Genomic DNA, 14,504 nt, shown 5'->3' with positions numbered 1-14,504 from the left:
ACAGTTATCATATTCTATAGTGATGAAGTGATGACCACACTTCTATTTCATCTTAACTTTTTAAACTTTTCTTAGGAAAAAATTCTAACATACACAACAGGAGAGGGAATGTATAATTGAACCCCATGTGCCCATCACTCAGCTTCGATAATTACCGAGCCCTGGTCAGTCTTATTTTACCTATTCTGCCTCTCCTCCCCCAGATACTCTGAAGCAAACTCTAAGTGTCTTATCATCTCATCAGTCAACATTTCAGAATGTATCTTTTTAATATATTTTAAAATATAACCCATAATGCTATCCTCACACAAATAACCAGTTCAAATTTCCCTGACTCAAATACTTTTTAGTTCGAATCAGGATCCAAAAAAGGTCCATACGGTGCAGTTAGTTGACAGGTACCTTAAATCTCTGTAGGTTTCCCCCCGCACTATGAGTCTCTCCCCTCCTCAACTTTTTCCTGCTCTTATAATTTACATGTTGAAGATACTGGGTCATTTGACCTTTAGAACTTCCGTCCTATACGTATGCACATTCATCTTGGCATAAATATAGCTTGAACTGACATAACTATGATATGAACAACAGCTTTAAAACCTGCTGAATAGAGGCCTTGAGACTAACCTTCAGAGCTTCGTGAAGAAAAGAAGGGTCCTGAATGCCTGTGATCTCCCTCAGTTGATTTAACAGCATTTGGCAGCTCTGTATTTGAGAAACAGAAAGAACACACACACGTGTCAATCGGAAAGTAAACCTGGACACGTTTAAAGAATAGACACCGGCATCTTGGGTAAACAGGCTTGAGACTTGCATTGTTTACTTTAAAAAACCAACAAGCTCCAAGGAACAAGGTACTTGACTGTCAGACACATTCTGAAATGCCAAATGTATTGCTCTTTTAAAAGCTTAATCATGGAAAATGCTTTTGGCATTTGTGGACGAAACATGAGTAAATAGCAAAACTACAAATACATAAAACATTTAAATGTAATATTCCAGCTTTAATGGATGCTTCAAGTGCCTCAGGTTTCTCTCTGTGAGCAGTACGTAAGTAGGTCATTATGAGGAGTCCAGGGAATTTGCATGGATGTGAAGATGTGCTATTTTAAGCTTCACTGCACATGCCATTTGTGTGTGTCATTTTTCACTGACATTAAGTTTCCAATCATGTAATTAACAAACGATACCACCAATGTTACATTTGAAACTTTAGGTTTGATTGCTTAAAAAAATGTATAGATAAAGCTAGAATTTTCTGAATTATAAATACAATTGCAGAGGGAATAAAGTATGGAATGTTTTCTCTTCATTAATCTGAATCATGGAAAAACCTTTCTTATTAACTTCCAGCTACAAGATCAGTTTATAACCCTTTTCAGCCTTAAAGTCTTCAACTGACAAGTTAACACAGACAAGTTAACACAAAACACCTATTTACAAGTAAGCTTTTCAACAATTTAAACAATTGGCTGGCCCAAGTGAAGACACAGTGATCTTACAGATGAATACTGAAAACGAAATAGCTCAAATTTAATCCAGCGAGAAGAAATCTAATTTATTCTTAACATTGTACTAGAATGAAGCCCCAATTCAATACTTGATGCTTGACCATTAACTGTCTTTCAGTTAGTACTATGTCTCCAAGAGGCAGTAGGCAGTCAAGTTCACTGCCAGCTGTAACAGAAACAGTATCCTCTGTTCTTCAACAGCTGAGGGCCCAATGCAACACTCAAGCAGCACACCACTAGAAATAACGAACTGAAACACCCCTGTACAGTCCTTGGAAAAGCATCAACAGTCTTTCTGTTCTAGTCACAGGTCATCGTCATAGGCTAGAAATGGAACCCTACCCTGCTGAGCCCAGCAGCCCTGGAGGCTGTGAGTCTGTCAAAGGCAGTCACCGCCTGGGCACTGCTAGAGTGACTCTCACACTAAGAGGTATCCAGATTTAACCTTGGAAAACACTGAAAACACAGCATATGATTTTTAGAAAAATAAAGTATTAAAAAGTTTGTTTCCAAATAAATTCTAATTCCACTGATCGTATTGTGTAAGTGTGTGAATCTATATAGGTCAATCATAACCAATTTTCTAAAAAATCCAAATCAATGTACCCAAAAAAGGGTGGAATAAAAGGAAGAGGAAATGGGTAGCATATCAGCCCTGCACTGGAACCAAGAAGGTAAGAGTGGGATAGACAATCACATCTTCACCTCAAATTACTGTGTACCAACTGATGCAGGAGTCACAGAAGACAATCCCGGTTAAAATAATAGCTCACACCCACTGCTTACTTTTAGCCAGGTGCTGTTCAAAACACTTCATATGTATTCACTCATTTAACCCTCATAACAAACCTGTGAGATAGACACTGCGCCCATTTGACAGAAAACTGAGGCATAGAGATGTTAAGTAACTTACACAAAGTTATTGCTAGTAAGGGGTGGAGCTGGGATTTGACCCCAGGCTGCCTGACTCCAGAGTCTGCACTCTAACCTCTATGCCATGCTGTATCTGAGAAAACAAAGAAAACAGGCAAGAATACCTATTTAATGCAAAACAATGCAAACATTTTATTCTTATATTTTGACCTTGATCTCTGCATCTTAACAAGTTTCCTATTTTAGCTGCCCTTATATAATCACAATTTTGATTACTTAGTAGTACAATCAGTTCCAAATAAGCTACCATCAGGAAGTAGAGAGGTAAACACTATAATGGACAGAATCTAAGGTGCCATCAGTTATAAAAAGCACCATTATTTTATGCACCACCAAAGACAAAAACGGCTGCCACTTAAATGCCTTCATGACAGTGAAGTGTGACGAAGTCCTTCATGACAGTCCTAGGAGACACATGAACTGGTCACATCAGCTTCTTGTAGCTCCAAAATGTCTCATTTATGTTGAGAAATAGACCAATTCACCCTACTTCCAGGTGCACTGCCTGGCATGCAATAGATAATTCTTTGGCATATTTCTCAGCAAAAACAAAAAAAAGCTTAAAACACCTATAGTATCTTCCTTTCTGAGGTCCCATAATGCACTTGATTGTAGCTTTGCAAGAAAATTTGAAACTGCAATCATTCCTCCAATGACAAATATTTTACTTCACATGAAATCAAATCTGTACCCTGCTGTTCTATTTCTATGCCTTTCTTCATAGTTTTTTCGATCTTTTTAAAGCCCTTTTAAATGGCAAGTAAACTAACCCCGCGGTACCAAGAGTGCATATAACCCGACTGCCATGACGGCAGGATTAGCTATGACTAAGCCCACACATGTGCAGACTATGGTAACTATACCACATGTGCTGCTTGGGTGATAGTAAATGTAAGGACCATCTCAATTTCAGAGATCTCAGAATGCCAAGTAAATGCTAATCAATGAAAGACGGTATGGAAATGATAAATAATTTACTAACCATTACATTTGGCTGTGGGTTAAAGTCCCACTCCTCTGTCTCCACTTTGTAACAGGTAGCAGTGGACATTAACACATCTAGAATAATACACTCAGGAAAGGAAAATAAACTCTTCGTTTCCCTTTTTTAAAAGCTATTGGGCAGAGATGACAGCTACATAAAATCATTTTGTACAGTGTCAAGAACGACATTATATTCATCTTACCTCCTTCAAGAACTCTGGTCCCTCACTATCCTCTCCCCCTCCCATGTTGAGGGAACGAATGAGCCTGCAAAGGAATAGGACTTACTGGCTTTATCTGGAAACCATGTGGTTTCCTAACTGTTTTAAGTGAAATTCCTGCCTCTGTAAAGGCAAGAATCACACAACACACTAGCTGATTTGAATTAGCCATAGGACAGTGCTATTAACAACTGTGACTAACACTTACTGAACGCCTTTCTGTCAGGAACCTTAGATGCCTCACACACACATGAAATCCTTGGAACAACCCTAAAAAAGTTAAGAATCATTATCTTCATTGTGCAAATTAGAAAACTAAGGTTTACAAAACCTATTTTGTCATCAAGTGTCTTGAATTAAAAGATTAATCAAAAATAACTTAAGAGTCTGAATAACAAGTTTCACAAGGATTAAGCTATGCTAGTGATACACATGAACAACTGCTATGACATGACTCAGTCTTATAAATATTCAGGTAAACCTAAATTCTCACACAGACAACGCAATCAGTACTATATATGACATGTTAATTTTACCACAACAGACAAGCTAAGCTCATTAGGATCCTACGGTATTACTAACTCACAGTTTCTTCTGGAACTTTACAGGAAGCTGATTTAAATATTAACTTCACCCTAACTATGATGCTACACATAAAGTACACACCCAACATGAGACAAGACAAAGCCTGTGCTCCAGTCATAATGAGGTCAAATAACTGACAAGAGCCAACATGTTTGCACTTCCCTATAGCTAAATACACATTATTTTCATAAAACAAAGAGTACTCTCTTTTCTTGCCCAGAGGCAGTGAAAAAAGACAGGCACACAGAAATCTCTAGAAAGAAGGAACTCAAGCTTTCCGACCTCAACTACTCCGTGGTTTTGGTGCAAAACTTCTCAGGACTGAGGTTTTCTTAAAGCAAAGACAATAACTCACCTTCTAGTAAGCAATAAACAGAATTAGTCACCCAGTGAAACATTAAACTATGAAGTTTTATAGTCCTAATCCTACTGCAACTAAACTAAAACTCTTTGATCAGCAAATTAGTGAGATTACTAATCTCACAATCTTCAAATACCCAGTTCAGCACTGTGATGCTATAGTTATTTCTTATTATAATTTCTAGATTATTCCATTCCTTCAAACAGGGATGCTATTTTCATCATTCTCATGCACACATTTCCTGATCTCAACTGTCTCTTTTTACAAAGCCATTTCTAAATTTAAAACTAAGTACATAATTGATAAATGTTACTTTACTCCAAAGAACTACCAAGGTGTGCCTAATAAAATTCCCTCCAAAGTTAAAGATCTGGTTTTCTAATTTTAAAATAAAACTTAAATACCCAAGGAAAACAAAGGAATAACTTTAGGAGTCAAAGAAAATATACAGCAGCAACTCCAGAAACCCAACTTATACAACAGGGTCTTAACAACAGTCTGAGACTGTCACTAACCTTTCCAACTTCCACGAAACAAGGAACAAGTCCACAAAAGCCCTGGTATTTTTTCAGTTTTTCTCCCAGCAACGACTCCATGTTGGTCCAATTTACTCATAACGTAGAAATCTAAAGTGCCTTATGACTCTACAATTGACAAATAGCATTTCTTTAGTGGATGAAACTAAATCTCCCAAAATGGGCTACTTGATAACTTATTTTAATGGTGCAAAAAATTAGGTACATGATGAAAATCACTGTTTCAGTTCATCAACTGGCTTAAAGTTTTTAAAAAGCATTAAAAGTTTTTAAAAGTTAGCTAATTCTAAATGGTATAGTGGGGTTTAAACTAAAATTAAAAGCAAGAAAAAAAAGAACTGATCATTATTTACTCAAATTTTTTCATCTTTTTTTTTTTTCACATTCACTGAGTAGGAAATTCTAACAGCACAAAAAGATATAAAATGAAAGGGAAATTTCCCTCTTCCTCCCATCCAGTCCCATTTCCCAGGAGTAATCACTATTAATAGTTTCTGACATATCTTTCCAGAAATGGTCTATGCACACAAATATATTCTTTCATACTATATATCATGTCTTGCACCTTGTTTTCTTCTTACTTTTGAATACATTAAGACAATATTTTTTTCACTTCTTTAAATACATATGTGCCCCAACTAAATACAAGAAACGAGGCCAGGAAACTGTTACAATAAGGTCTTATGAAATGTATCTTCAAAAATTAAAGAAAATGTCATTCAGCAATCTACAGCTAAGGTTTATTGAGAAACTAAGAAAATATGGGAAAAGATATAAGAAATCAAGTTTACATGGTTATAATTTTAGAAATCTAACAGTAAAATTTTAAGTTATTATTAGATGGGCCTCAGTGTGTAGTTTCCATTTAAGGTAAATAACAGGGACCAGAGAGGTGATGTGGGATTGGATTATGAAGGGTTCTAAATGTCAGGATGAGTTTAGACTTGATCTAATGAACAATAAAAAATTATTACAGGTTCCTCAGCAGGGAAGAAATATGAGGGGTAAAAAAGGTACTTTAAGGGGATTCATCTAGCACATGTCAACAACTAGTTTAAAGTGGGATGAGACTAGGGAAAGAAAGCTTAACCATGAGTTATAGGGGTACTGAATAAACCAAGTGTGATGACAGAGGTAGGAAGCTGGCAGGAGAAATGGAAAGGTAGAGTATACTCTGCACATCTCAAAGAATGAAGAGATAAAGCTTAGCCAAATATTTGAAAATGGATGCCTAAGAAAACATGACTGATGAAGACATGAAAGGAAACAAGTAAAAACCAACCAATGTAATATGCCACACTAACAGAATGAAGGGGATAAAAACACAGTTATCTTGGTCGATGCAGAAAAAATCCAACACCCTTTGATGATAAAAACAATCAGGAAACTAGGAAGAGAAGGTCATTTCCTCAACGTGATAAAGAGCCTTTATTTAAAAAAACTCGCAGTTAACATCATTCACAATGGTGAAAGACTGAAAGAGTTCCCCCTAAAATCAGTATGAATACAAAGAAGCCCACTTTCACCAATGTTATTCAACATTATACTAGAGGTTCTAGCCAGAGCAATTAGGCAAGAAAAATAAATAAAAGACACCCATACTGGAAAGGAGAAAGTAAAACTATCTCTATTCACAGATGACATGATATGTAAAATTCCAGAGAATCCACAAAAAAGTCACTAGAGCTAATAAATAAATTCAGCAAAGTTGCAGAGTACAGGATCAACAGGCAAAAATCAGTTGTGTTTCTATACAGCAGCAATGAACAATCTGAAAAGGAAATTTAGAAAACAATTACACTTACAATAATATCCAAAAGTATAAAATACCTAGGAATAAATTTAACCAAGAAGGTGAAAGACTTGTACACTAAAAACTACATAACACTGAGAAAGAACTTAACGGAAACCTTAATAAATGGAAAAACATCCAAGTTCATGGATTGGAAGACTGTATCAGTCAGAGTTCTCCAGAAAAACAGAAGCAATAGGGCACATGTGTGTGCAAGCACATGAAGAGACCCTGTATTCCTAGTTTCCTGTGCGTATGAATTAAGAAATTTATTATTAGAAATTGGCTCTAGGGATTATGGAAGCTGAGAAGTCCCAAGATCTGCAGTTGGCAAGTTGGAGAACCAGCCAAGGGTGTCATTCCAGTCAGATCTGGAAAGTCTGAAAACCAGGAGAGCTGATGATATAAGTTCCAGTCTGAGGGCAGGAGAAGACCTGCACCCAGTCAGGTGGGTAAAGTTTCCTCTTACTCAGCCTTTTTGTTCTATTCAGGTTTTCAACTGAAGGGGTAAGGCCCACAGACACTAGGGAGGGCAATCAGCCTTACTCAGCCTACCAATTCAAACGCTGATGTCATCCAGAAGCACCCTCGAAGACATACCCAGAATAATGTTTGACTAAATGTCTGGGCACCTTCTGGTCTAGTCAAGCTGACACATAAAACGAATCATTACAAAGATTTAATACTGTTAAGATATCAATACTACCCAAAGTGATCTACAAATTCAGTGTAATCCCTATCAAAATTCCAATGACCTTTTTTGCAGAAATGGAAAAGCTGATCCTCAAATTCATATGGAATTTCAATGGACCCTGAAGAGCCAAAACAATACTGAAAAAGAACAAAGTTAGAGGACTCACACTTTAAGATTTCAAAACCTACTACAAAACTACAGTAATCGTGACAGTGTAGTACTGGCATAAGGACAGGCATATGGACAAATGAATAAGAAGTGGGAGTCCAGAAAAAAACTATACATCTATGGTCAACTGATTCTTGACAAGGGTGTCAAAACCATTTGATGGGGAAAAAATATTCTCTTCAAAAAATGGTACTGGGGGTGCTGTAGGGATAAGATTGATGGTGTTTAAGAGTACAAACTTGTAACAAGTACTAAAATAGTCACAGAGATTTAATGTACAGTTTATTGAATGTAGACAATAATATTGCACTATAAGTATATTATATGATAAATATCATTACAGGAGCAAACATATGATAATATACAAATTTTCCAAAGTAACATGATGTACACCTTAAATTTACACACACCACAAACAAAAATGGTGCTAGGACAACTAGATATCCATTTCCAAAAGAGTAAAGTTTGACCCCTACTTCACACAATATTCAAAAACTTACTCAAAATGGATTAACAACCTAAATATAAGAGCTAAAACTATAAAACTCTTAGAAGAAAGTTAAAGGTAAATCTTCATTATCTTGAATTTGGCAATGGATTCTTTTTATATTATACCAAAAGCACAAGCAACAGAAGAAAAAATAGGTAAGTGGCACTTCATCAAAATTAAAAACTTTTGTGCATCCAAGGACGTTATCAAGAAAGTGAAATGACAACCTACAGGATAGGAGAAAATATTTTCGAATCATAAATCTGATAAGGGTCTAGCATCCAGATTATATTAAAATTCTTACAATTCAAACCACCAAAGACAAACAAACCCAATTCAAAAAGGAGCAGAGGACCTGAACAGCCATTTCTCCAAAGAAGAGACACAAATGGCCAATAAGCATAAGAAAAGATGCTTAACAACATTAGCCATTGGGAAAATGCAAATCAAAACTAAATGAGGAAGTGAGAGAGTGGCATGGGCTTATATATACTACCAAATGTAAAACAGATAGCTAGTGGGAAGCAGCCACATAGCACAGGGAGATCAGCTCAGTGCTTTGTGACCACCTAGAGGGGTGGGAGGGAGACACAAGAGGGAGGAGATATGGGGATATATGTATATGTACCGAGCTGATTCACTTTGTTATAAAGCAGAAGCTAACACACCATTGTAAAGCAATTATACTCCAATAAAGATGTTAAAAAAAAAAGCAAAAATGTACAATAACAAGTGTTTGGGGAGGATGTGGAGAAACTGGAACCCTTGTGCATTGCTGGTGGGAATGTAAAACGGTACAGCTGCTGTGGAAAAGTGTGGCAGTTCCTCAAAATATTAAACATAGAATTACCCTATAATCCAGCAATTCTACTTTTAGGTATATATCCAAAATAATTGGAAGCAGGTACTCAAAATATTCGTACGTGAATGTTCACAGAAGGACTATTCATAAAAAACAAAAGGTAGGAACAACTCAAATGTCCACCAATGGGAAAACAGACAAGATGTAATAGATACATAGAGTTGAATATTAGCCATTATTGAAAGGAATGAAGTACTGATACATGCTGTAACTTGGATGAACCTCGAAAACATTAAACTAAGTCAAAGAAGCCAGACACAAAAGGTCACGTACTATACAATTCCATTTACATGAAACATCCAGAACAGGTAAATGCAGAGACAGAAAGCAGACTGGTGTTGCCAGGGGGAGCGGGAATACGGAGTGACAGCTTAGTGGGTTTTCTTTTGGGGTGTTAAAAATATTTTGGAACTAGACAGAAGTGGTGGTTGTGCAATACTGTGAATATACTAAATGTACACTTTAAAATAGTTTTATATGAATTTATTCAACTGAATAAAAAGGGAAAGCTTTGCACAATCGCGCGCACGCACGTACACACACACACACACACACACACACGCAAGAAGAAAAAAGACAGCAGGAAAGTACTAACCTGGGCTGGAATACTGAAAAAGGACATATTTGTTTAGGGCATCTCAAGTCTAACCTGACTAGCAACCATCACGCAGCACCTGCCAGCACCTATTCCCGCAGATCTTTAATTTGCCTTTGAATGTCTGGTATTTTGACCTCCCTTTTTATTATAAAGCCTTGATGGTGGAAATAGCACTAAGTAGCCCAGATTCTTAGCACACATTAGCCTCTAGGCAAATTTCAACTTTCTTGAGCATCAATTTCCACACCTGGAAACTAAAGTATACCATAAGCCTTGACAGCACTGGTGTGACTATGAAGTGAAGTAATGCATACAGTAATTGTTACTAAAATGAAAAAATGATTTTTAAATGTAAACTATTGTGACCTGCCCATCTAACAAAACTCATCTAGAGGTTGTAGTAAAAATACTGATATCCTAGGAGAAAACTGCCTGTGCCAGGGTTTTGGTTTTAGCACTTACTAGCTGTGTCACTTTGCAAATTCTACTTCCTAGCCGCACTAAGTTTTACTTCATAGGGTTGCTACATGGAGTCAATGAGAATAAATGTTAAAGTGCTTCATAAACTGTCAAAAAAGTCTGGAAGCAGGACAAGTACAAGGTGGCTACAGCACACCCAAAATTTCTACATTTCTAACAAATTCCTAGGTGATGTGGATGCTGCTGGTCCATGGACCATGTTCTGAGTCGCAAGGGAGCAGAAGTCAGTGAAGGTGCCTGGGGGTTAGGTTCGGATAAGGAAGATGTAAGAAAACTTAGGCATGTGAGGAGAGACATCTAAATCAGGGTTTCTTAAGCTCAAAATTATTGACATTTTGGTCCAGACAGCTTTTTGTTTAGGGGGGACTATCCTGTACACTGTAGGATGTTTAGCAGCATCCCGGGCTTCTTACTGGAGCATTGTCCCCCAGTAGTCACAGTCAAAAAGGTCTCTAGACACCCGTGATTTAGATTCATCTCTAAGAAATGAAGGGAGAAGGGAAGGGTATCTCTTCCACTGAGAGAAAAAGGGATGCTGAAGAGGGGGGGAAAAAACCCCAAATATGAGACAGAGAGCTCTTAAGGTATCAGCAAGCTCAGTTAAGTAGAAAGGAAGGTTATCTATTTAGAAAGAGTGCAGGGAGGACTGAAAGTTTAAAACATCAGGAAGAGAGTTCTAGAGAGTAATAGAAAGGATCTGACCCAAAACAAGGCGTCCACTGACTAAGAAGTAGGATCAGGGATTTCCTGGGCTCCGTGGAGTCAGAAGTGCCTGGGTTCAATCCTGGCTGTACCATTGACTAGCTTGGTGACCTTTGGCAAATTATTTAACAAGAAAATTTCCTGGAGTTGTCATAAGTACTAAGATAATATATGTTAAATTCGTAGCACAGAGTGTGGCATACAGTACATGATCAATTAATGTTATCTACTACTATTATCAGCGTCATTATTTTCCTTGAAAAATGTTTCACTTGGCTATTGCTTTAAATTTCTTGGATGAAACAAAATACATGGAAGATCTTGCCTGGTGAGGTGTTACTTGTCAATGTGTTTTATAAGTTTACTAAAAGTACTGTGTGAATAGGAACTGTTTGTAGCTGGAGGCATGAGAGTTGTGGAAGCCAACCAAGCACTGACTTACTGATGTTCCAAAAATCACAATTAATGAGACAAGGTAAAAGAGGGTGTAAACGGCTTCCCTGGTGGCGCAGTGGTTGAGAGTCGGCCTGCCGACGCAAGGGACACGGGTTCGTGCCCCGGTCCGGGTGGATCCCACATGCCGCGGAGCGGCTGGGCCCGTGAGCCACGGCCGCTGAGCCTGCGCGTCCGGAGCCTGTGCTCCGCAACGGGAGAGGCCACAACAGTGAGAGGCCCGCGTACCGCAAAAAAAAAAAAAAAAAGAGGGTGTAAAGCCAAAAAATCAAAAGAAAGCATTAAATTTTCACGGAAACTGACAGGTTTTCACAGGGCTTCAGTTAGCAGAACGTGTGATGAGCCCTAGTTTAGCTGCCAAGGACCACAGGTTTCTAAGAGCCAACCTGACCTCAAGTTGTAAACTACAATAACAGTAAACATTGCTGCTGGCTTTCATCTAAGTCAAGAATTGATTGAAATAGTACCCTCTTTTAGACTCGAGTACGTACTGAGAACATATTTCAAGAGTACTACGTTTTTCTTGCACTCGAATCTTGGACGGCTATAATGGGTTCTGCCTGTTCCATGTACAAATGACCAATAATGGAAGGGAAGCATTCTAGGTTTTAAATAGATTTAGTGTCAGGGGAGGAGAGCTCCCCTCAATTACAGCAATGAAAGATCCTTTAAGGGCAATGTAGAATGCTTCAGAGAATTCAAAATAGAGTCCACTCTAACATGAAATTTATGAAGATTAGGAAGAAGATATTAAAATCTTTCCTCTGAGATGTGAAAGGTAATTTCCTCATATAAGACTCCTTCAGCCTAGCCTGCTAACTTCAAGCATTTTACATTAGCAAAAACAAAAAGGGCAAACATTATCAAGCATTCCAAGCTTATCATCTGTCTGTATGGGGCGAATCACTGAGAAGAACAGTAAATGTCATCACTCTGCAGGTTGCCAGGAATCAGGGTCCTCCAGCTAGCCACAGCCACTGGAGTTCCAAATCTTTCCAAAAATAGCTATGACTTATATACAAGTGTTCATCAAACACCTCACATACGAACTCTTAAACAGAGAGTGCTGAGACAATGGTCACCTATCAAACTGCGGCAGAGGTAAATGCAGTTGCTGCTGACCAAAAGGCACATGGTGTCAACCAACGAATTTAAATGACTTGCTCTCCCTTAAAATAGTCTCTTCTCCAAATCAACATGACTGTCTCAAAGCTAAGATTTTCCCACCTGTTTTTAACTCACTGTCCTAAAAACAAATAGAACTGATCTCTGAAACCAAAGAAAATCCTGACTCAGGTTCCAACAGGCATTGGTAAACACCTAACAATTTTTCTATTACAAATCAGCACATGAAACACCATCTGCCTACTTTCATTTTTGAGTCCACGACCCAGAGGTATCTTTTACTACAGGAGTTTAAAAAGTAAGTGCGGTCACTTTACACACTATTGGTCTCCCGAGTGCCTGAAGAGGAAAAACAAAAAGGCATAAAAGGTTTCTCACGTGGAAGTATCTGACAGCTCTGTACTGTAAATATTTTATGAAATTCCCCACTTCCAAACTCGCATTTAAATACGTGGTACAGGATTCCAATTCTGTCTTGAAACAGCTTAACACTTGATGGGTGACGGGTAGTCTTAAGTTATAACATTCCAAAGTAACATTAGAAGACTTTCTCAAATTGCCCACTTCCCAAGTTTTTTTTCGCACAGACATTAGCCGTTTGATTTTCTCTCAAACCAGTATTCTTTTACTCTCACCACCTTAGCCCAGAAATCCTCGTATTGATTTCAATCTTCTTAGATAATAGAAAAGGGAAAGCATTATCAGCATACCTTGTATTCATCGCGCTGTTCTGTTCCTCCCCCTTCCTTAAAAATCTAGAGTGATGAATGCAGTAATTGGGAATGCTGCTTTCTGCTTAAAAAAATAGGGGTGTGTGTGGAAGGCATGAAGTGGTAACAAGGACCCCTGGTCTTTCACACGGTGTAGATAAATCCTGGCTTTAACTTAGGTAACTTCGGTCTGCTTTAGACTCTTAGAACAGCACTGCCCTAAAACGGATTCGAAAACAAAAACAAAAAACAAAAACCACCAAAGCTGCCCCTTTCGGAAGTTTCTCACCCTTGGTCGGGGGCCAGGAGCGCTCTTCTTAGAGATCCCTGATGCAGACAGCCCACGTCCAGCCCTTTATATTTGATTTTCCAAATTAGCTAATCTCCCTCGAACTTCAGCCCGTCCCCGAACCCGAAGAGAGTCCTCAATCTCTGCCACCGAGCCTTGCAGAGACTTCACCCTCCTCCTCGAGCCCCGGGGCTCACCCCGGCCGGCGCGCCGCCCTCTCCCCAGCCGGGCCCGGGAGCCCTCCGCAGCCCCCTCCCGCCTGGCCCCGCGCCGGAGCCCCGCAGGCCCGCCCGCCCGCGCCCCGCGCCGCTCCCGCCCCGGCCCCGCACCCCCTACTCCCGCGGGACCCGGAGCCAGCCCCCCCGGCTCCCGCCCGCCGCCGCGGGGCCCACCGAGCCGTGGCGGTCGGCTGCTCCGGCCGCGTCGTCCTGCTGCAGCTCCGCAGTCATGGCCGAGGCGCCCCTCCGCAGGTCACCCGCCTCCCGCCGCCGCCGCCGCCGCCAGCCCAGCCTCGCCGGAGGAGGAGGAGGAGGAGGAGGAGGAGGAGGAAGAGAAGAAGGAGGAGGAGGTGGAGGAGGTGGTCCTGCCTCCGCCCTCCACCCCGCTAGGGCCCCGCCTCCACCCCGCCGCGCGCCGGCGGCTCAGCCCACACGCTCCGCCCCCGGCCTGCGCGCGCACGCCAAGCGCGCGGCCGAGGGCCGAGCCGCTCTTTACGTGCTCCCGCATACGCCGGCATATGACCCGGCGCCGGTCACGTGACCCAGGCCCCGCCCGCGCCTAACGGTCAGCGTCTGCCCCCGAGCGGTGTGTTCTGGGCGGTTGACGCCCAGGAAGTGGTGGTGTGGGTTGTGGACGCTGTTTTCGCAAGTCTCCTTCTCTGCTGTCGTCCCTCAAACCTGCTCATTTCTAGGACTCACCACCGGCTCAAGACTCCTCACAGACGAGTTCAGGCTGCTCCCCATTTGGGGAACCTGTCTAGGGACCGCGTAATAGAGGGTTTTCCACCTGGCGGT

General features: G+C 40.2%; 1 protein-coding gene across 18 annotated transcripts in view; it reads right to left on the bottom strand.

The window, feature by feature from the left end:
* USP28 (ubiquitin specific peptidase 28) overlaps nt 1–14,122 on the bottom strand; it is a 56,916-nt gene extending 42,794 nt beyond the window's left edge. For 2 of the 18 annotated variants that reach the window (XM_073808177.1, XM_033862048.2), the window contains exons 1-2: nt 13,884–14,122; nt 625–702 (exon numbers count right to left, since the gene is read on the bottom strand). In XM_073808177.1, the coding sequence (XP_073664278.1) occupies nt 625–702; nt 13,884–13,940 (135 nt within the window). In that variant the 5' untranslated portion in view covers nt 13,941–14,122. Of the gene's footprint in view, nt 1–624; nt 703–2,421; nt 2,515–3,423; nt 3,514–3,628; nt 3,693–3,854; nt 3,917–5,107; nt 5,237–13,202; nt 13,285–13,491; nt 13,556–13,883 lie in introns of those variants that run through there. The other 16 variants (XM_019941865.3, XM_019941866.3, XM_073808185.1 and 13 more) reach the window with 15 other exon arrangements.
* Between the last annotated feature and the right edge of the window lie 382 nt (nt 14,123–14,504).

Source organism: Tursiops truncatus, chromosome 8 (assembly GCF_011762595.2).
Source record: "Tursiops truncatus isolate mTurTru1 chromosome 8, mTurTru1.mat.Y, whole genome shotgun sequence".
In the NCBI taxonomy this organism is placed as follows: domain Eukaryota; kingdom Metazoa; phylum Chordata; class Mammalia; order Artiodactyla; family Delphinidae; genus Tursiops; species Tursiops truncatus.
The sequence above is the reverse complement of the archived record's forward strand: the minus strand, read 5'-3'. Positions and strand labels throughout refer to the sequence as shown.